Below are 24,206 nucleotides of genomic sequence, written 5' to 3'. Positions count from 1 at the left end.
TAGGACTGGTAAAGTTACATATACAGCACCTGTTTGATGTGCCTACCTTTTCTTTCTGCTTAGGAGGAGACATAGTCTCCTCCTTCATGAGGTCACTGATCCCAAACTCTTCATCCAGTTCTTCAAGTTGACGAGCCTACAAGACAAGATGTGTGCTGCATAATATACAATAAGCTGCTCTCTGTGTGCATGTTTAATTTACAGTGAAATCTGTGTTAATATGGTCACCTTTACAAAAAAAACTTCTTGACTACTTTATAAACAGGCGGCCAGCTACTGTAAGTCACTGCATATCCAAGTTGAAAGACAATGGGCATATATACGTTCTAGAAAAAAATTTTAATTGCCTCAATGGTATGTAACACTCCAATGGATAAATCTTCATGTTTGCCTGTTCATAGAGAGTTTTCAAAAATCCTTGTTTCATCTCCATACACGGGAGGGTTTCTGAGTTGTTTATGTAGAGATGACGAAAGAATTTACTGACATATTTTTTCAGTGAATTTGCCTTCCTTCTCGAACACGGAAGCATAATAAAAAAAACTATACTATGATGGATTCACAAATTCATCACGAACACAATAAGCCAAGATTCAACTCCACACGCTATTTATCAGTAAGTGATGATGGTTTATGCAAGCGACTGTAGATTATTTACCAAATGACTTCTATAATATCAATTTGTTTGCTCTTCCGGCTGTCTAGTGCTGTATTTCCTACACTGCTTAACTTATGAGACTAAAACTTAGCTAATCCATTCCTCTGTCCTTATAGACAAAAAAAGAACCAATAAAATGATTTTTGAAAAATGTACGGATATTGACTGTTTTCTAACCACATTCAATAATATACAGTGACCTGATTGTAGCAATCACAAGTACACGTGTGTATATCTATATGCTACATATGTATGAAAATGTACATGGTACTCCACTACACCCCGTGGCTTCTGCTCAGAAGTTCACCAGCTTGTATCTAATACACTTCAAATTTGAAGTAAATAGTCCATGCCTGGATGACCCAGTTACAGTAGGCTAAGAGTTTGACATACATATTTCCTTATGACAAAGCCCAGTATGTGCAAACAATATTGTTTACTGCACAGCACAGTGTACATACATACCCTCTGTTCAGCAATCTCTTTTTCCTTTTGTGTTCTCCGTAACTTATCCACCCAGATCTCTGCTGACTCCTCTTCTGCTTGTTCAGCAATACTCTTCACCTCCCTATGGAGTATGGACAGTACAAGATATACCATGCAAGACTGGATGCAGAAATACTACTCTAGAAAAGAGACATACACATGTACAGATTTGGCTTTCAAAATACAGCAAAAAGATTAAACTGCTGGTCCTGAAAATGTAATCAAAAGCTGTTATTATTTAGTAACTTCAGTGCGTATTACTGTAAGTTAGACCTGTGCGATAAGGACAAAACCTATATCTCGATAATGACACATGAACTTACTTCGATAAACGATATTATCTTGATAATTATAGTATTAGTTACATTCATCAATGACATAATTTTATACTGCAGGACAATTATATTAACTTAAGGGTGCTAGCGGGTTTTTGAAGCCATTCAAGGGACAACCCACATAACCACATGCGGCTGTTACATCATAATTGGAAACATTACGCATACTCAAAGTATCCGTGTTAGGCAGCCATGTTTTGCGCCAAAGAAATCGGCCAAGAAACAGCCTGTTTCGTTTGAAAATCATCACGAAAATGATCGTCTAGGCACCCAAGAGTGACAATAGAGTCGATTAACCTGAAAGTAAGTGCTAGTGTTCAAGACAGTGCAAATGCAAGCTGATTTGTAGCCAACACACGTTCTTCCTGTGTTTTCTCAAGTGATAGTGTACACTGGTAAGTTATATTTGTAATTGTACACCAGTTCTTAGGTAAAGAGGATGTTCCAGATGCGTTACCTATCGAAGAGAAGGCTTGGCGACTCCACAACCAACAGGAAGGTGTCCCAGTGTATAAAGAAAAGAAACAAGAGCTTTTCTTTAGTTCAGAACTTCATTTATAACTTGTTATTTGATAAAGTTGGCATTTGTGGTTTATTGAATTTGTTGTAATAACTGGTCGGCGTGCGCATGCTCTACACTGCATTGTAAAGGGCGATATTCTGGAATACATGATAGTCGGATCTCTACCAAACTTTTGGTGGACCTTCAGTGATAAATTTGCAAACTTTTAGCGCATGGAATTATAATTGTTGTGATCCAGCACGAAGTTACAGGGCCTGGAAGTCGGAAGTTTGACCGTGGGACTTGCTCTTTGCTTTATAACTCAAGAAAGAAGAAGTGCAAAGACAAATCCCTGCGCTAAGTTCCCACAAGTTTATTGAAGAATCTTCACAGCGAATTTGATGCTTGTGCAAGCAGCCAGTATGTCAGAATAAAAAAATGTATGGGTTAACTTTGAGAGACTATAGCACATGAATGAAACAAGGTACAATCTTATACTTTGGTCTCTGTATAGTAGAAAGTTAGGTCAATCTTCAAAGCAGTAGTTTAGATTCCTGTAGCTTTCTTTTTGCCTGTACCAAAGATAAAAAAAACAGCATTTATATGGCTTCAAAAAAGGTGCTAGCATCCTTAAGTTTGTTTTGTTTGAGTATATACTTTGGATATGCCAAGATTAGCAGCAAGAAAACGTGTATCCACATTCTTACATGACCTTTTCTCATTAACAATATATCCAGCCACGCTAAAGGCCTGCAGGAACTGATGTGGCAGGGAAGATGTGGCCGGGAAGGAACTGATGTGGCAGGGAAGATGTGGCAGGGATGTAAAGATATTTCTTTGCCATACAAGCGAGGAAAGGAAAATGTCTCTTGTGCACTATTGAAGAGGATTGTCTGAAGCCTGAACTTCCAAGACACAGGTAATTGTTTATTTCCTCTTTAACATATATTGTTTTTACTGCAGGGTCAGAGGATGATGAAGTTGATGAATTACCAGCTATAACACCTTCAAGTAAGTAAGTAAGACCTTTCTCATGTTTGGCTTTCTTGGCAGGGGGATCAGCCAGAGACTGGATTTCATCAGATGCTGCAATCATCTCTATTGTTTCTTCCTCAACCAATGCAATGATGCTGTCCTTTTCTTCCTGAGGTAAGAAAGATATTAGAGCCTTGAATATCTAGGATCCAGCAAACAAGCTTTATTAAGCAAATTTTTTAGCTCTACGTGTCATAACGACTTTAAGGTCACTTAACATTGCTTTTTAAATTGTTTTTTGCTAGAGCTGTCTGTATCTGTATTTTTTTCAGTTAGTTAAATGCATTGATAATAATTTGTGTAGCAATGGTTTAATCATCGAGATGGTGACCAGCTTCTCACCACCAATAGCTTCTGTTATGTCAACAATAGGTTTAAGAACCTCAACAAAGGTTTCCATTGTTGAAACTTCAAGGCATTAAGTTGGTTTCGTACTTCAACCAAAGCAGTGCAGAGCAGTTGTTGAAGCTAAATGGTTCGTTCCATGAGGAACTCCAGTGCGTGGTAACATCCTGGAGTATACTCAACTGGTCTGTATGAAAATCTGTTTGCTTTTATTTTAAAACATATGACTTGGTGGAATGATGAAAATGACTAACTAAATTCCGACCATGTCCAAGTGCCTTTGAGACTGGAGTCAGCTCCATGACCTTACCGTATGGGTATTTAATTTCGAGGGGTTTAAAATTTCGTGGATTTCGTGGTTACCTGCTATCCACGAAAATATAACCTTTTAAAAATTTGTATGGGTCGCCCATTTAAAACACTCGTTTGACACGTGTTGGATAGTAATGGCGTTACGAAAGTTTCTGAACCCAGCAGATGACGATTCTGGCTTTCATCAAACGCCTAAAGCCTCGCCTAAAGTAGTTGATGCTGAATATGGCGAGCTTCGTGATACCAGTACGCAGGGTAACGGGAAGAGAAGAGGAACGTACCAAAAGTTTTCGGATGAAGAAAGAGCAACAATTGGGAAGTTTGCCAGTGAACATGGTGTGGCTAGTGCTTCAAGGAAATATGATGTTGCAGAAAGTAGCATTAGAGACTGGAGGGATTTGTACCGAAGGGAATTAACTATAAAATCCAAGGAAGTAAATGTGGGAGAGGAGATATGTATCGATGCACTACCGTCGAAGAAGCGGGGAAAGCCTCCCTTGTTGGGTGAGAAGTTTGATTGTCACCTACAAGAAAAGATTCTCGCCATGAGGTCTAGAGGCACACCAATTGGAACGAGTGTAGTCATCGGCATTGGAACAGGAATATTGATGAAGCACAAGAAAGCAACAGCCAGCTCTTTTAAGCTCACCAAGGAATGGGCTAAAAGTGTTTTACGTTGGATGGGGTATACGAAGAGAAAAGCTAATGGCAAATGCAAAGTTAATCCTATTAACTTTGATGAGATTAAGCAGCAGTATTTACTTGACATCCGTGCTGCTGTTGAAATGGAGGATATACCACCAAGCCTAGTCATAAACTGGGATCATACAGCCACTAAGATCGCCCCTTCAAGTCAGTGGACTATGGAAAGAAAGGGCATGAAGTGAGTGGAAATAGCAGCTGTGGATGACAAAAGGCAAATAACAGCTATCTTTGCTTGTACGCTGTCAGGGAAATTTCTGCCCATACAATTGATATACCAAGGGACCACCCCTAGATGTTTGTCAAAAAATGTCAATTTTCTGTCTGACTGGCACCTTACCTACACAGCCAACCACTGGGCAAACGAAGAAACATCTATGGCCTACATAGATAATATCATCCTTCCCTTTGTTCAAAAAGAAAGAGCTTCATTTGGCTTTAGCAATGACCATTGTGCACTGGTTTTGTTTGATGTATTTAAGGGACAATGTACAAGTAAAGTGCTGAAAGAAGCTAGAGGATAACAATATCCTTTATGTAACTGTGCCAAACAATTGCACTTACAGACTACAGCCACTTGATCTGTCAGTTAACAAGCCTGCAAAAGATTTCGTATGGAGCAAATTTCAACAGTGGTATGGAACCGAGATCTGCCAGCAATTGGACAAAGGAATGACGGAGGAAGTGGACATGAGGATGAGTGTGATGAAACCATTGGCTGCACAATGGGTAGTAGATCTTCATTCATATTAGGCAGCTCATCCAGCTATCATTGTATATGGCTTCCGTTCCACTGGTATCGTGGACTGTATTAGACAATCATAGCTATTAGAAGTATATACATCATGGATTTCATTATAACAATCGTCATTATAATAATTGTGTGATTAAACAATTTACCACATCATCATTGGATTTACATATATACAGTGTACAATTGATCAACCGTGTAGTCATGGAAACACATAAATGTGCTGTTTCTCAATGCATTCAATAAGGTGCTGACGCATATAATCTTGTTGAAACTCGAAACGAATTTTTCCAAAAGCCAAATGTGTGGCAAAAGCTATGGAAAAGAGGTCACAATCTTTATATCCTTGCTGTTTCTGCACAATGGGCACTACAAACAAGCAAGTCTTCTCAATCTTTTGCTTTGTGGCATCATCAACTCTGTCATATAGAGAATCATATACCTTTACCTCCCCACGTTGGCAGCTGCTTACTAAAATCCAATGAGAAGATCGGCAGTGGACTATTTGCAAATAATTATTTGTCCAACATCCTAAGTGGTATTGGATTAGCGTAGATCGTAAACCTTTCAACAAAGGAAATTGGACAATTAACATTTTTTGTGCAGCATTAATAACTCTGTCATCAAGCTCATTGCCCAACAGCAACATTAACTTGTCTGAATTCTTCAATAATGAACCATGAACTCGTATCCAAACACCATCATTTATCTCACCCCCCTCGTTTACATGATCTTCATCGACTACCTTTCTCTTCTTGCTGTCTGATGCTACCACACTGTCACCATCTATGGCTACGACATCTTTGCTACTGTGACTTCCTGCATCACTAGTATGGGGGCTATGACTGCACTGGACACAGTAGTTACCACATCCTGGCTACTCCCCAGGCTGCTTACATCGATAGTGGTGGGGCTGCAACTACAGGAGAAGTACTGGACATGGTAATATCAGTTGTTGGCTTAATCAATTTTCGACTTTCACCACATACTTTTTCTCTCCTTTAAAGGTAAGCTTACATGGCACTTCAAGTCCTCCTTGGATAAGATCTCTTGAATATCGTCGGCTACCTGTAACAGTACACTGAATAGACCCGCCATTCCACAAGAACAATGAACAAGCAGCGAAAATTTTCCTTGGCACGTGACCTATAATATTACCAGTTCTTACAACTGACACGGCAAACGGGTCAAACGGATTCCCTTCTTCTCGCAGACATGGAAATGTCTGGCCACAACTAGCTTCCCAAATTTCTTGATAAATGTGGTAGCCTCGAACAGCAGACTCGCAACTGAAAAATGTGGTCTCAGCCATTTCCAACGTTAAAAAATGTGAGCATGTGGATAGTCGTGCAAGTTCACATTTGACCCTTGAAAATTTAAACCCACGAAAATAATTAACGAATGGCTATCCACGAAAATTTAAACCCTCAAAATTAAATACCCCATACGGTATTTACCCCCAGTTGTAATGTACGTGCAAAGCAACTAAAATGCTGCCAGTCGAGGAGTTCAATGGCATCAACAATGTTTTGTGAATTATTTGTGGTAACTGCTACAAGCTTTTCTTCACTCAAGTCCCATTTAGCTAAGCTCTCTTTAAGTTCACCAGACAGATTAACTGCTGTATGTTCTGTAGTTATTTCAGCGGTGTCAAGAACATTGCTACAAAGATTCTACTTTTCATCAATGTAGTGCACAGTATGTGTGATATAACTGTGGATAGCTTGAGATGTTCATGTGTCTGTCATGAGGGAAAAGTACAGCAGGCCTCGTTTCGTTGCTTCAGTTATTTTTGTCTTCACCTGCCTGTACATTTCTGGAATGTAGTGGTGGGTGATGGCTTTTCTGTCTGGCAAAACATAATGAAGTTCAAAGGTATGGAGCATCTTTTGGAATCCAACATTGTTCACTGTACTCAGTGGCATCATATCTTTTGCAATACCAAATCAGTAAGGGTCTTCCATCTCTTACAGCTCTGTGGTAGTGGCTGAAGTAGGTCAAATGACTCCGTTATACATGGTTGCTTACTACTCGTTTGACTAGAACTGCGAGAACTTAGACCCGGGCTCGTCTTGGATTTCACTTTCGTGTACTCGGCACGATGGTTGTATTGTAAGTGTACTATCATATTCGTGGTACTCCCTTGGTAGTTAAGCCTTTTCGGACACAGTTTACAAAATACTTCAGTATGTCTTTTTATCTTTCTCAGTAAAGTCGCCATTTGTAGCAGGGAATCCGAAATATTGCCAGACGCTGCTCTTGGCCTTATACAATGGCAAAAGTTCACAGTGCTCACTCGAATCGCTGCTACTTTTACTATCGCTAGAAACACTAATAGTGTCGCTAATACTCTCTACGTTATCACTGGCAACTCACATGTTTAACATGAAGTAATCATGTGAACACTTATTGATAGAAAATAAAGCCATTATCATTTTTACGATACTTACTTTGCTATCGAGATTATCGTTTTTATCGCACAGGCCTATGTAGCTGCAGTTCCAATTTACGGCTTGCAGCAAGTACTGTACACAATTCTCACAATGATAAAGCTTGTGACAAACATGAACTGTATGCACTTAAAGTGGTCGATTCTCACGTCACAGACACCCTCACAACAAATCACAGACACCTCACAACAAATGACAGAACACAACAAATGCTATGTGTAACTTACTGTAAACTTTTATGAATCCTCCTCTTTTCTCGTATCACCTCCAGTTTCTCTTTCATCTAACAACACATTGTAAATATGACATGCTTTAAAAACTTGCATACACATAATATATACTGCAATTATACTTTCTAGCCAGAATTTGCTAGAGGTACCATTGACTACTCTATCAAACCATGATGCAAGATTCATGGCTACGTTAGCACTAGAAACCACATACATTGTACAAGGAATAATTGTAATTAGACATGTGTAATTTGAGTTATTAAAACATAAGTAATAAGACCACTCCATTATGAAGATAATATTTTGTCTCTACAAAGCTGCTCTACTGAGGTCTCAATGTATAGACATCTATACAAACACGCACGTACAAACCTTCTCTTGTAGTTGTAGGTCTGCAATATTTTTGGGTGGTACATGAATATCCTCCTTCTTAGCTGGTTTGGCAGTTTCACTGGTGTCTGTAGTGTGCGTGCATTAAGTACGTAATGTAGGTAGCACATACAACAAATTCATAATGGATGTATAGTTATCATACAGATACTACACATACACACACATGCACGCACACACACACACAAACACACCATTCTCCTTGTTTGTCTCACTGTCCACTTGCAATGGCTTCAAACCAAGTTTGGCTCTGAGCTTACTACATGGAACACATACAACAATATAATTTCTGTATATACCAACAGCCCATGTACACACTTAGTATAGGAATACACCCATACATATTATGTAAAACAATCCCTAGGTATAAGTATAGCACAGTAGAACCTCGGATTCTTGGTTTATAGTTGCAAGCACATCACCTGTGCCTTGCACTGTCATGCAATGCTTAAAGGGTTTCTTATTGAAAAAGAAGAAAATGCTGCAAAATTAAGATCAACACTTTAAGTTGTGCGGTAGATGTTGTCCTATAAATGTATATAGCTAGACTTGTTGTGACTGAACTATTTTATCATTATTTTGAGCGGTTGCTTTTTTGACAATTCAATGCATGTATATTTACATAAACTCAAGCTGTCCTTATATACAATGTAAAGGTTGCTATGTAATGTATATGAACATACACACACCAGACATGGGGCCAAGTACATGAGTACTTATACTTAAGTACACTTAAGTACAGATTTGAAAGTACTTGTACTTTACTTAAATACTTTCTTAATTTTCCCAATGTACTTGTACTTATACTCAAGTACTTTGCTAAGTACTTGTATGTACTTGAGTACTTAAAGTACTTTTAAGTACTTGTAAGTACGGCAAACATTGTACGTAGTTTGTACACAGTGGGTGAAGGTGCAGTTTACAACTTTTTGCGATTCTTCTACTGCCTTCCCCAACCTTACTATGTACCATGTTGCCACGATTAATGATGTCATAGCATTCTGGCAAACAAAAACAATGCTGTTATTCAAGTCAGTGAATTTTAAGAGTTTAAGAGAGAGAATGGTTGACAAAAACCAACCCCCTAGGTGCACTTACATACTACAATACACTGAATACAGCATATATTTTACTACAGCAAAATGTACTTGTACTTTACTTAAGTACTTCCAGCATGTACTAGTACTTTACTTAAGTACTCTCTTGATTGCTGCTGGAGTACTTGTACTTGTACTTGGAAAATTCAACTTAAGTACTTTTAAATGTACTTGGCCCCATGTCTGACACACACGTTACTATACACAAATAAAATGTTGTTACTGTACATATAGAAATATATACACACTTACTTTGTTTCCTCTATGCTCATCTCAAGGGTGCCACTTTTGACTATCGAATTTGCTGTAGTAAACAGAAAACGTGTAACACACATACAGAAACCACATAGCCTTCAAATTAAAATGTAGCTTAATGTGGCCACTTGACAATTAATTCTGCATTTCTAAATTATTCTTTTAGTATAATAGAGTTTTCATTATGTCCTTTGTGCTAGTACAATCGAAATTTAGAGCTCCATTTGACAACCTTACATCAAGAGTTCATAATATATATACTGAGGAGAGTATCCTACTCTTGTATACCCCTGTAGAAGGGTATATCATGAAGTTACAACATAACGACAAGATGTTGTGGTTTGTGACGTACGAGCAGCCGTGTAAAAGTGCAAGAATCGTTAGCACCATTTCACACTTGCGACGCTCAGGATAGCTGTATTTGTGAATGGCCTAGCAAGAAACACCTACGAAGCAGTCTTAACCCATGAAGCAACGATTGTAGTTCGGTGAGAAATGCTTAGAGCCGGGATTAATTTGGTTGCTAGCGACGTTGTTAGGCACGTGTTCAATTGATACCATGTTCAACTAATGACATCATTAATTATACAAAGAAAAATGGGCGAACTCAGAAGTGCTACGTCATAACTTCACGATACGCCCTTCTACAGGGGTATATGAGAGTAGGATACTCTCCTTAGTATATATATTATGAACTCTTGTTTACATCAGTTGACAAGATACCTCTATTGTTCGTATAATCAACTGAACTATGGTACTGTTACTGGATAGTGAGCAACTGTTGACAAAAAAATTATTGCGTAAATTAAGGCGGGCTTGGTGGTGTTGTGTGTATCAGCTGGTAACAGGCTTAAACTGTTGGGAGAATAATAGAGTGGCAAGAAAACACATGTAACAGTACAAGATCAACATAGAAACTAAGCACTTAGCAACTGGCGCACCTGTAAGTGCATGTGTAGTCATTTGTAAGAAATAATGTTTCTAGTGCTTGTGATATGAATATAAAAATTAATGGTGTGACTACAGTGTCTTGTATTAGGCCATACGTGACTGAATCTGCGAAAACTGTTTTTATCGCCCAAGACAGGAAGTTAGATTTTTTCGCACAAACACAAAGCTTAACGAATGCACTATCAAATTTCACTGTCACAGTCGAACAGAGTAAAGTGGTCTGCTTTTTTAAAGCACAGTGGCGAGCCATACGAGTGATTTGGAGTCTTGATGGGGCTCTGGCCAACCAGGAGATGGCTGTGTGTGGCTGTACAGCTCTGTGGTGTTGGACAATGACCTGTGCTGTAAATTTCCTTTCATTTTAGCCAGTTCTGAGCCCTGAATGGCCCATAGCTTGGCCTAATTCATCCAACATGTTCCTTTTCAATTTTTGAACACCATCTTGCCCGCCTTCCAGGGCCCCCGCCTCCCACCCTTCTGGAGCTCATCTGATACAGACAACCTTGGTTTAATAACTATCTAAAATGGCAGGAAATTTAGCTGTTGGCTACTTCTTCAGTGGATGATCTGGAAGGTAAGAAATTGCTGTAAAACGTGTGAAAATTTTGTATGCGTAGCTACCACCACTGGCCAGCTACAACACTCTGAATATTTAAAACCGACGTTTTTCAATACTTTTAAATGGGCGATAAGAATGGTTTTCCCAGAGACAGTCACATATTGTAGCCATATTTCAGTAACTACACATCTGTAGATACATTATTCACAAATCCTCTTGTCAGTCCCTCACAAGTAATGTTCTTTTTGGTTCATAGTTTTCACCAATTGGCATGGGAACAACTCATGTTTCCATGACAACATTTGAATTCATGTCAATTAATAAGAAGTGAATGCATAAATATTTGATATCAAAACCCTAAATCATGAAAAATGATTTATAGTTTACATGCGGGTTAACGGTATCTCGTAACCTTAAGGCATGAATTAGGTAGTGCATGCAAGCTAGTCCTCCTTTAGCAGAGATTTTATGTGACCATCAAGAAAGCTATGAGAAACTGACTTCAATATTTAAGATAAATATACTATCAAAATTAAAGATATAGATTCAAGCATGATGGACCATATATGCATGTATAATGAATTTACTCTTATCATATATGTACATACCCCCTTGTGAAGAATCATCAGCAGCAAGGTCTGGTTTACTATCATCCCCAGACCCATCACCACCAACAGACCTGTGAACATCTGCTACAAAGAAAAAAAAAGAATTTTTAGCTTGCAGCAGTTGATGTTGTGAGCATTACACACAATAATTAAACGAGGTTACACCATCTACCATGGGTACATACAGGTCTGACAATATTTCATACAACTACAGACACAAGTAAGCATATTTTCAAATTTCACTATTTAAGCTTTATACTTGATATATGAACTACACGATACGTACTGTAAATGCATGTCCAATGAATGTGTCCATTAAGGTCACCTTGGGACTGACCAAAAGTGACCTGATCATGATGGTGTTCTGACTTTTCAGGCCAGTTTATGTGCTAGGACCATTACAGTACCTTTCTTTTCAAGTGTTAGCATTAACAGGTTACCTTACAGTACATGTACGTATGTAAAAATCAACACTTGGGAATTACTGTGCAGTTTATATAGCCACATGATAAAGTGTATTACAGGTAGAGCTGACACAAAGCAAAAATTCACTGTTGGATGTACGAGTACTATAGTGATGGTAAAATCAAACTCTCAATAACCCTATTAATTGGATTAATTTTGTAAAACAATCTCTTCTTACTGTGGACACCCAGATAATCCAGACTCACAATTAAGGAACCAAATTGTTCCCAACTGGACTGAAATTCAGGACACTTTGTGATCAGGATATTTTTAGCTGGTCACAAGGTGTCCATTAGAGGCTCCAAAGGACTCCATTTTTACCTTGACTTCTCTTTTTACTACTAGAAGAAGACTGTTTGCTATAGTCTTCGCTGTCTCTGTAAGCTTTTTTACGAGATGACGTTCTCTTATCATCATCAGAATCATCTTCCCTTGCTCTTTTCTTGTCTTTACTACTACGGCTGTCTTTATCAGGACTATGGTGTCTCCTACTCTTACTGGATCTTGTATCATGATCATCATCTGCATGTCTGCTTTTACGTTTTCTTCTTGAGCTTTCTTTTTTCCTATCCCCTGCATCGCTGTCTTCACTATCTGAGCTATAAGCTACAACACTCTTTCCTGCATCTTTGCTGGACAATTTGTCTTCCTTTTGTTTACTACTGCTGCTGCTCGACTTATCGTCCTTCTTACTGCTACTTTTTTCTTGCTTATGGTCTTTACTTTTAACAGTATCATCATGTCCCTTGGCAGTGTCTTTTCTGTCCTTATCAGTCACTGAATCATTATCCTTAGTCTTCTCCCTGTTAACAACACAAATAATTAAAATCATCATCAAAACTTAACAAAGGAATGCATATTGTATCCTTTTTATTTATTAAGGCATTTCAGCACGTCTGTAAGACACCTGGTCCTACAGTCTGTTTAAAGTTGTTGGGTTTATTGTGCCAATGCCATGTACTTGTCGTATTTCATCAAACGGGAGGTATTTCGGTACCCAAAAACGTCCAGTATGCTTTTCAATACAAAGCCATTGGGCTCACGTGCACACTCCTCTGCAACTGCCATATACTGCATCAAAAATGAGCACATCAAGTAGAGAAGCCATCCTGTAGTAAGTGTTGACTGAAGTAATAAACACCTTCTAGCTCAGACTGTTTGACTATAAATCATGCTTGAGCACTTCAAACAGTCTGAGCTAGAAGGTGTTTATTACTTCAGTCAACACTTACTTTGACAGTACTACAGGATGGCTTCCCTACTTGACATGCTCATTTTTGATACAGTTGGATACTCTCTCTTCCATTATTTACTCTTGATACTATCCATTGATATACAGTGTACATAGCAGTGTGGAATGTCTTTCAACATAATATTAATATGAAGGATTATCAAAAAAAAAAAAAAATCACTAAATTAAAAAGGTCTGTAAGTAAATTTCTCTCTGTACACACACTTGGCCACAAAAGGAAATTTTTACCTCTGAAAGAGGACAACCTCTGTGATACATCCAAGAGCAGATGAAAGATCAAATTGATGTATGCATTAGAAAGAGTAAATATTTTAACACAACACCTTAAATGCTACACAACACCTTAAATGCTACACAACACAGCAACATATAGTGTAGACAAATACAGCTGTAATGAGATGAAGGAATCAAAGAGCTTCAGAGCTATTCACAGGTTTAATAATAATTTTATTGCAGTCATCAGAAGCTGTACAGTTTAGTGTTGGCACATCCTGTTGTCATTTGTAACAACTTCTAAACAAACATCATTCTGAAACAGTAACAAAGTGTACAAGACCACCATACTAGCTTCAACCTTTTTTTCTCTCATCAGTATCATAAAAGAGATATGATGTATTTGACAGTGAATTGCTGTACAGGTACGTACAGAGTGGGACTATAAGCAGTTTTACTATCAGAAGTTACAAGAACTACAACTATACCTGATATATAAATACAACAGAACTTGGTCACCTTAGTACAGGCTAAAGACTGTTGGCACTGTTAGACAAGTGGTTGCAACAGACAGGTGGATTACTAAAAAAAATTCCCAATTGGGAAGTTGCAATGTGGCCAGTTTACAAAGGTGGTTATTGTATGGAGGTACATGCAGCCAGTAAGACATGGTTTACCAGTACACAGGAAACAAGATGACATTGACAACAAAAGCATATAAAGATAAATTCAAACTTTTACAATTAGCTCATACAACTCATCTTTATGGTATGTGTAGGCTGGTAACTTTTGGGAATATATTGCACACACCTCAGCAAATCAAATGACATTTCAATTCCTAAACAGATAAATACACCGCAGCAAGAATTCATCACTACTTAAACTCTTGATTAAAGTACACCATGTCAACATCCTCTTGATTATGCACATAGCTGGAATTTCATGACAAACTAACTTGGGACACTACCACGACAAATAAAATACCTGACTGAAACAATATGTACAGTTGTACACAAACAAGGACAGTAGCTAATTCATAAGATTTGTGAACACCAATCAACACATTAGCAGTAATCAATGTCTGAGTCCTGATACAACAGGTGTATGAAAAACAAAAGTTTGGCAAAAGCATGACTGCTAGTAAATAGAATATATACAAAGGAAAAAAAACATATGACAAATTGAAAGAAGAAAAGGAGACCACTAATTTCAGCATTTAATTGTTATTGAAGCACACACATGCACGCATGCACGCATGCACGCACACACACAAACAAACAAGAAAACCAAGCATACTGACATATTCAAACACTGTCAGCTGAAGAAGTACACACTATAGTATCCTATTGTTAACTGACACAAAACCAGTCCCCACAACTTCACCATTATTATACAAATAGTATTTTAGTGGGCTCGACATACATTGCACTTATAACTGTGTGGTCTACCTAACTTTTCATCCATGTGCTTAGAGTATTGTTCCATGACATCACATCTGTGGGCTTATCTTAGGGTCTTTACATGGCACTTGTAAGATACATGTCATCATGGTGCAATACGTATGGAATAGTTTCCCTGTTCCCATACACACAGCCGTGAGGGTACATAAAATCTACCACTACACTTCAGAAAACTTCTATGACTTGTAATTTCTTAAGGTGGTGGCGTTGAACCGAATAAAATCGTCTCAGTGGACTAAATAACTTCAAAATTATGCACCACAAACCATGGTATAGGCATTGGGTAAGCATCACTCCATAATAGTATACTTAAAATTTTCGCAATTCAGCTTTGATAGGGTTGTTAGCCAATGTTGTAGTCCGCAGACACTACTTTCCATGTTGTTAGGCCATCAATATTTTATTGCTTGTTTCTCATCACCACCCGCATCAATTTTTAGTTATTTCATTACAGATCATGTGAATGTACCATTTCAAGATAGAGGAAGCCACAGAATGACCGAGACTCAGACCAAGTGTCAAGCTAAATGTATTTAGCTGTGCATATAAACATAGCAGAGACGTAACTAATCCCTCCTTTCTTGTTCAGCACGGTGCACTGCCTTAGTGCTGCATATAGATAACTAATTTCATGACTACAGATATATGTTTGCGTAGCTAACTTTTGTTGAGTTTGCTATATCTGCTGTTGCATGTATGTAAATGAATCGGTGTATAGCCTCAATCCTAAATCTTAAAAAAGTGTACAAATAATAATCACCTCCTGCCCACATCAGTTTTTGCTGCATTACGTGATGGGAAACAACTTTGCTGCATTACGTGATGGGAAACAACCAATATAATATAATGATGGCCTTATCAGTAAAAAGGAAGTGTGTGTGTAGAGTTGTTCTACAAAATGGTTGGAACTGAAGTGGCTTAGCGCTAGATTGTTCATTGCAGCTTGAAACTTCAGAGTTATACAGGCATGAAATGAAGGCGTGATATTTTGTGAAGCTAAACTAAAGCACCACAGGCTATCACAACAGCTTTTTAGGTTGTACAATTGTGAAGTTTAGGGCCACCCGAAAATAGCTAATTAAGTGCGTGGGTTGTAAATAGGGCTCTGCGGTATTATCAAAAACTTTTTATTGGTATGCAAAGTTTTAAAATATTACTAAATATGCAGTAGGTATATATTACCCTTGAATGGATACTGTACAACAAATGTTAATAGGAATGGAGTGGCAAGGCAACAAAACATTTACACTCAGCTACCCATTTCTGTAAACACATCGTCTATTTTGATGTCATCTAATTCCTTTTGGGTATTTTTGATATTTCAGTATCATGGTTCAGTATTGGGCTAAATATAGATATATTGCCAAACCATAGTTGTAACAAACTGTTTTGTGGGGTTGCCCTTAATCAGTTCAGCACCACTTAATTTTAAGGTTTTCTTTAAGTCTATTGGCTCTACAGAGAGTAAATATGGTCAAAAATCTAATACTTGTACTACAACATCACTTTCATGATTCTAACGCCTGAACTTCCATAAACAACAACATTCTAATACACTACCACTGCACATGTATATATACACACATATACACAGTATAGTGGTATTAGGTTTCCAATGGAAAATGACCCAGACAGCCAGGTATAGGTAATTGTATACTGGGTATGAATATATGATTGATTACAGCCTGGCACCAGCTCACTCCAGTGTCTCATGTGTCATGTAACAGAGCCCCATTTAATTGCTTGAAATATGCAAGGAAGTTGGGACATACATACACAAGTCAGCTGACACACAACACACGCACACATCACCAGACACCAAGTATAACATTACAGCTAGCAGATTTACAATGTGGTTCTGACCTGACTCCCTTTACTATTGTTAATATACAAAGGAAGGTCTTTATGAACATATATTAAAATGATTGTGCTTGTATACACTACTATGTTGTGTGAAATGGTGTTGTACTGATAATCGGATTGATTATCGGAGTATTGGCAAAATCTCATATCGGTGCAACACTAGTGTGAAGTAGCATCTTAATGAAACCATAAACATGCAAAAAGGAAATATATAATTACCCCCCACATATACAAGTCAAAGGGTTGTGCTTATTGTACACAAGCCAGCCTGTACGTATATTTGTGTTTATGTGTGTATTTGCACGTATTTCCACACAAAATACAACACACGTATATACACAAGTTGTATTTTCAATATCACGTACATACACACATTTATGCTGTCTCAAACTTGAAGAAACCACACATAATAATTGATGTACAAAAATGTTGCGCATTTGACACGGTACATTAATATATTAAATATGTAGACACGTTACTTTCAAACCCTAGCATTACCATACACACAAAGAGATTACTTAAAACTTCTTACTGTTTAGATTGTCCATGACATGGCTTATATAGCAGACCTAATACCCATTGAGTTTACCTTTGCACTACTGCATAGTTTGGCCAATCTACACTATTCCATTTCTCACAGGGTGTAGTGGAATCCCATCTGTTAAACACCTCGGGGCCAAAACCATCCATATTTAAAGAGGTGTCCTAATTTCAAGGATATCTACGTGTAAAAGCGACCATGCATGGACAAGTGTCCTGATCAACAAGGTTTACCTGTACACAAATTTATTTATTAAGGCTTTACAGCACAAGTGCTAAATACAGATGGCAAGTACCCTGATCAACAAGTGTGCACATCTACAGATGGGAGAATGGACAAGTGTCCTGATCAACAAGGTGTTCGTGTATATCAAAAGGGAGGGGTCTCAATGGGATATATACCATTGTCCCTAAATTGAGATTCATCTCCATTCCTTGTAAAACAATAAATCCTTTGATATACAAACCCTTCAAACAGGCACACTCATTGACATATACACTTCATTCACATAGAATCAATAAAAACTACAACCTAAAAAATCCCCCATTTTCCCCCCTCACCACAAATCATTCATATCATATGCACACAGAGGCCACCAGAGAATACACTACTTGTACTGATTGAGTGTACAAGTCCACGTAAACATTAATATCAAGTCATTTGAGCATGTACACATTTCCTATACAGTGAGTATCCAAGCATGAAGACTATTTTCAAATATACGTAGAAGTAACATTGCTTTAAGGTGCTGCGTACTTACATGTACAATAAAGGGGATGGCTTATTTTTCTGCTGTTGTTGAGCAAAAGAATACAAGCACAACTACATTTGTGCAAGGGCTTTTAGAAAATTATATCTACTGTACAAGGGTGTGGCACAAACAACAGCATGGCCATTGTCTTGTACTGCATAATGAAGCACTGGCTTGGAACTAACAGATTAATGGATTTGTGTGCAGGTGGGTACAGATTTGCTGATTTTAGTTGATTTTCCATCAAAGCATGTGTACCCAACAAAGAGATCAGTGATGAAGTCATCAACAAGTGATTTGAGGGAACAACAGTGAATTGCAGGTAAAAAGATTGAGGAAAGGACAGGATGTAGGTACTACAAATGTACATAATTCAAAACACAAGACAGTAGAGTTGTCGCCTGACTTTGAATTGAGGACAACCAATATCATACAATATGGTCCTCCTCAGGGGGGTGGGACAAGCCCACGTGAACTGATGTACATTACACAATGCACTTAAGTGATGTTTGAAAATATTTCACGTGAGCGAATGGTTACTGCACAAAATATTAATGAAGAGGTTCGACAAGGTTCGATAGATATTTGAGTTCTACCATGTTTGTACTTTACGAAGGTGTGATTTTCGTGAAGAAATACAAAACTGTTACGAAGAAATCAGCATTCCGAAACGACAACACGTGGCGATCACCAATTCGCCACTAACGGTCTCCACATTCATCAAACAACCACAAACAATCATTCGTGTTGGATATATCCCTAGAGGTAGAAGAATCTGTTTTCTTTTGAATATATTTTAGTAGCGCTAAGGGCTTTATGTAATGCCATTATGAATTCACGTGGGCTTGTCCTACCCCCCTAGTACTACTGTATATTAGGGATCATGGTGGTTTGCACTTTCTTACTAAAAAAATATAGACCAGAAACCAGCCTCATAACAATTTTACAGAGCCTTGGCAGTATTGGTTAGGTATAACCAACCCAAAAGTGCCTTTAGCACGACCCCAATAGGTTGCAACAAATTTTTTTTTTCATTCTGTGGAATTGATGACAAACATACAAGAACAGCTAAGGCTATGGGCTTGATTTTTCACTGTTAGATGTTGCTTCAGCTCGACAGGCATCTTTTGTCATACCACAGTACATACAATGCACACATCATGGATATACGTACCTTTGTCATCCTTTGTAACCCATTTATCTTTGTTGACAATGCAAGGTGATGGTTCGTGTTAGTGCATGACAACTTCCCTACATTTGTAATGGAAATCGTACTTATTTTCTGTAGTGACTGGATTGATTGCAGAAGCACTTCTTGTACTGTTCATCATTTGTAACACTGTGTAATGGGCTGAACACACATGTAGCAGAAAACAAAGTACAATGGCCACTTCACAAAATTGATAGTTCAGGGATGAGTTCAGCCAGTCATAAGTATGTTACAAAAAAAGTAAATAAACAAGCACAAGGAGAAATTAGGAATTAGAGATCATAGAAACAAGAAGTAGTGAAAAAGGAAGGTCACCTACACCCATACATGACCTCCCTTGTTTCACTACTCTTTATTTCTATGATCCTTACAATCCGTCTTTTTCTTGTACTTTTATAATGGACACTTGACCTGTAGCTACCAAATTATACACTACCAAATTATTGTAAGGACATTTTTCCATAAAGGACAACAGTCAATTCACTAATGGTACACATTCAGAAGGACACCTATGTATGCCGTCAAGAGTGAATAATAAAGACTCTTGATGCCATGAGTACATCATGTGCATGAAGCATTTTCTTTTCAAATCATTGTCAGGGGTTTGATTCAAGACTACACGTCTTGTTAATACCAGGAGCTTATGAGCCGCCAAAGGAGCATGAAACTCGGTTCCATCACAATCCAAATTACGTCATGTTTTTTGAATAAATTGCTACGAGTGTCACGCACAATTAGTATACGGCATCGATTAATGAGATTTTACTTTCCTTATATGGAAACTAATCGCTAATGAATTTGGATTTTGATGGCACCCAGCAGGCTACGTAAGTTTCATGCTCCTTCGCCGCCTCATAAGCTCCTGTTAATATATACCACAGTAAACTTAAACACATCCAGCCTATTGGCCTTTTGGTTATGGACGAAAATAGACTTGACAAATGTAAAAAAAAGCCAAAAAGATTACTCCATGATTATTTTGATTTCTTAACACTGCATACATACAGTGTAACACTTGCCATGGAAACCTAAGCTTTGCACTACTAGAGAAGAACCTTCCTTGTTGGAGAAAAACTACAGAACCTATATAAGATTTCCACTGTGGACAATTCACACCATAAACTAATAACCAAATTAAAACAAGCCAATCACCTAATCAATTCAATATGACAGTTAGTAAACAATACAAATTACAAAACCAGCTTAGTGCAATGTTGTTAGTAATTTGTTAGAGTTCCTTACTGTGACTAGGCTTCTGGATATAACCTTTAAACTTTTAGTTGATATTCTAAGAACAATTAACAAAACCACAATGGTGTCTAATTAAGTAACGTGTACCTTGCTTCAACAAGTTTAATTTCAGTAGTGATTCATATGCCTGAAACAGCGTACATAACAGCTGTAGTACAATCACAATGCAGTACATGCATCTTTCCTACAAAGAATCCAAATTTAGCTAAATGTGTGGGTGCATGACCAATAAATTTTCACTGTTCAATGCTATACAGTTACAATAACGCCGCTGTTAAACAAGCTTACTGAGTAGTCTAGTAAAAGGCCCTTCTATATTTACACAGTATCTCAACAAAGGCTACAGTCTGTACGTAATCAATTACGAGTTCAGAATATAGCAAGTGTACAGGTGTTGAGGTATAATGACAATCTGCTGCTAACCAATGTAACTAATACTAATACAATATACAGTAGATAAACATGGCCAATACAGGGTATTCCCCATCACTGTTTGTACTACATAAACCATCTTTACTGGCAGTTTGTTGAATGTGTTCAACATAAACTTGAACTGGGTCTTGAATTCTTAGTAAGACAACACAAAATTATTTGTAAACACCACAAACAGCAGTCTCGTGTTTGAGATAAGACAATAAAACTTCTCTGCACCAATGTAGTTTATATACATTGACTTGAACTGTACGGCTATGCAGTAAAATTTAAATTAGTAGTATCATAAAGCCACGTACATTTGAGACTAGTAATCAGAAACCATTGTCAAATAAAGAGAGTTAGCATCAAGGTTCACAGTAGACAACAATTCTTATCTCACACATTTTTCTGATCAAGAATCAAGAAGTGGTAGATCATATAAGAGTAATGCTACATATTTAGAGAAATTTATATTGCAACACTGCAAAGCCTTACAGGAATATCACAGTAAAGCATACACATGTGGGTATACATTCACTTCACCGTCAAAACTTCAAGGTACACCATACACTTAACCAGTCAAAACTTTAGCCATCTGGAGAGACAGTCAGACACTGCATGTACGCTGTACTCAAACAACTACTTCAGCTTTTATTCCATACATCAAATCTCACGATACCATCAGACAAATATTACATGATGAATGTGATAACAATTACTTTGTTTTCTATGATGATTGTAATCATGATAACAGTGCAATTAAATTATGACTACTTTTCTTACTCTTACGTTATGATTACAATCATGATGACGATGTGTGGGTGCATATGTGTCATACAAAATCTATATACAAGGACTGTATCATCCTCATACAAGTTTTATACTTAATAATAATTTCATAAAGTATGATAATATCTTGTTCTACATGAAACAGTACTTGTGATATATGAAGCAATGAGTAGGCAACGTTGTCTTTACCAAACTTCCACTTCCACTTTGTTTTTTTTTTTTTGCAAATCAATGCTCTAGTTACATGATCTTTTGTACACTGACTGAATCACCATCAGGAGTCTAAAGGCATTTAGTTCAACATCGTGTGATGAAGCACGATGAAGATAAGGCCAATTGAAGTAGTGAGTGTAGAGTATAGTGCTAAAATGAATAGCAATTTTTACTATTCTAATAGTTGTGAACAAAATGACTGAATATTACAGTATCCCCCCTTAAGTACAAGTAAGCAATGAAATCTTTATTGGACAGTAATAGTGCTGTGCAATAATCGTGAATAATCAATTATCGTGAAGTCATTATCGGTATCGCGAAAAATTTTATTATCGCATTATCATGATAATAGGAAATTTCCAGATACTTCTATAAACCACATGTGGCCAACCTGAAATAAGAAAATTTTACAATTCCATCTAACAAATACTTTTTGTCATGACACTGGTTTCTAGATATACAGGTAGCTATAAAGCAAGCACAACTGCATAATAAGTGACATGATAATTTATTTATGAGACAATTACAGTATCTAATTAGTATTTACGTGTAGTCAAGTATCGTGATAATCGTGATAATGAGGTACATTATCGCAATAATAAAATTTTCATTATCGCACACCCCTAGACAGTAGGGTAAAGCCTGAAAGCTATTTCTATCTCTTCTAAAATAAAGTTTTTCAGTGTGAATATGTCACTTTGTTCACAATCTCAAAATTGACCAAATAGTCGAATATCTAAATAATCGTTTCAGCGCTATAGTGTAGAGTAATGGTGGACAATAAGGAAGAGCTGCTTTCTTTGGACAGCCTAGCAGCAGCGATTTTCTTCAAACAAGGTAATGCTTGGTATAATTTTGTTAGGAAATTGATGGTTCATAACATGTTAATGATTCTTTTTAAAATAATAAGTGTTAATACAAGTCTGTGTGTTGGCATCCAATATATTGGACATTGGCTGTCAAAGGGTTAGCTAACAATGTATTCTATGATTAAATAGACTTTAAAAACTTTGAATTATGATTACTTAAAAATCTACAACTATTGTTTACTGTAGCACAAAACATATCCTTAATCTCCAAGAATAGGCAAATTCAATGGCGTATAGGTTTATTGGTTTGAGCTTTGTTTCACTGCATACCAAAGTGAATAAAATATAATGTACAAAATTTTTGTGTGGCATGCACATTTTTATCCAGTTTATTTGCAAAATAGAATATTGCAAAAAAGATAGGCCAGTCACATATACTCTAACATGTGTGAATCTGTCAACTAGTTTGATGCAAATTCCCCTAGGAAATTAAAGACTGAGAGTAATATTTACTGTAGCGAAGTGCCATAGCAAAAGCAGTATTTCAACAATAATAAGAAAACTAATAGAGCTGGTACAGTATATCCAAAGTTTGCAACATAAGTATTATGGGATAGGCCACATTGATTTAAAATAATACATACCTACCATACAACCAGTAGTTTCGTGTCAGGTACATTAACAACATATCTTTACCAACTTGTAATGTGCTTCAATGAAACACAGTACAGGAGATTTGCATGCATTATACAAGCAGGTTACCAATTATGGTTATTACCCAAACAGGTAATCACTACCAATAGTCCTATAGAACCATTTGTGACTGGCATCTAGTAAATTTTTGACGGACAAAAGTATACCTTGATTGCTTCATTTCACCTAAAAATGGGCCAAGATCCCTTGTGAACTCTCCGTTTTGTTTAAAGGTGCTTGATCGCCTCTTCTAAGGATTTCTTTATCTCAATTCAAGCAAATGGTTCTATAGTAATGACTGCCCCTTGTTACAGAATCATTGTCTGTGTTATATGAAATGAGCTGACCTATCCTTATCCTTTCTCTTGTGGCTGCTGGAGTGTTGTTCATCATCACTATGGTCTCTAGTATGCTTCTTTTTCTTCCTCTCCTTGCTCCTATCCCGCTTCTTGCCCATAACTCACTGCACGTATACGGAGAAAAACGATACAAAACGTAAACAAGAAGAGTCGTTGCAATAACGTTTTATACATGAATGTGATGTGTAGCGTTAAATAGATCAAACACACGTAGTGACAGAGACATATTTTATGGACTTTGGCTACACGTTATAAGG

At 37.3% G+C, this 24,206-nt stretch overlaps 1 protein-coding gene across 2 annotated transcripts in view; it reads right to left on the bottom strand.

Annotated features, from left to right (window-relative positions):
- Window positions 1–24,206, bottom strand: part of LOC136257411 (U4/U6.U5 tri-snRNP-associated protein 1-like) — a 43,547-nt gene that overhangs the window by 19,203 nt on the left and 138 nt on the right. Inside the window, exons 2-10 of one of the 2 annotated variants that reach the window (XM_066050604.1) lie at window positions 23,938–24,053; window positions 12,453–12,934; window positions 11,667–11,750; window positions 9,546–9,597; window positions 8,391–8,455; window positions 8,179–8,264; window positions 7,804–7,859; window positions 1,124–1,226; window positions 47–136 (exon numbers count right to left, since the gene is read on the bottom strand). In XM_066050604.1, the coding sequence (XP_065906676.1) occupies window positions 47–136; window positions 1,124–1,226; window positions 7,804–7,859; window positions 8,179–8,264; window positions 8,391–8,455; window positions 9,546–9,597; window positions 11,667–11,750; window positions 12,453–12,934; window positions 23,938–24,047 (1,128 nt within the window). In that variant the 5' untranslated portion in view covers window positions 24,048–24,053. The remainder of the gene's footprint in view (window positions 1–46; window positions 137–1,123; window positions 1,227–7,803; window positions 7,860–8,178; window positions 8,265–8,390; window positions 8,456–9,545; window positions 9,598–11,666; window positions 11,751–12,452; window positions 12,935–23,937; window positions 24,054–24,206) is intronic. The other variant, XM_066050605.1, reaches the window with a different exon arrangement.

The sequence above is a fragment of the Dysidea avara genome, chromosome 6, assembly GCF_963678975.1.
Source record: "Dysidea avara chromosome 6, odDysAvar1.4, whole genome shotgun sequence".
Classification (NCBI taxonomy): Eukaryota; Metazoa; Porifera; class Demospongiae; order Dictyoceratida; family Dysideidae; genus Dysidea; species Dysidea avara.
This window is presented reverse-complemented; position numbering and strand designations above follow the sequence as displayed.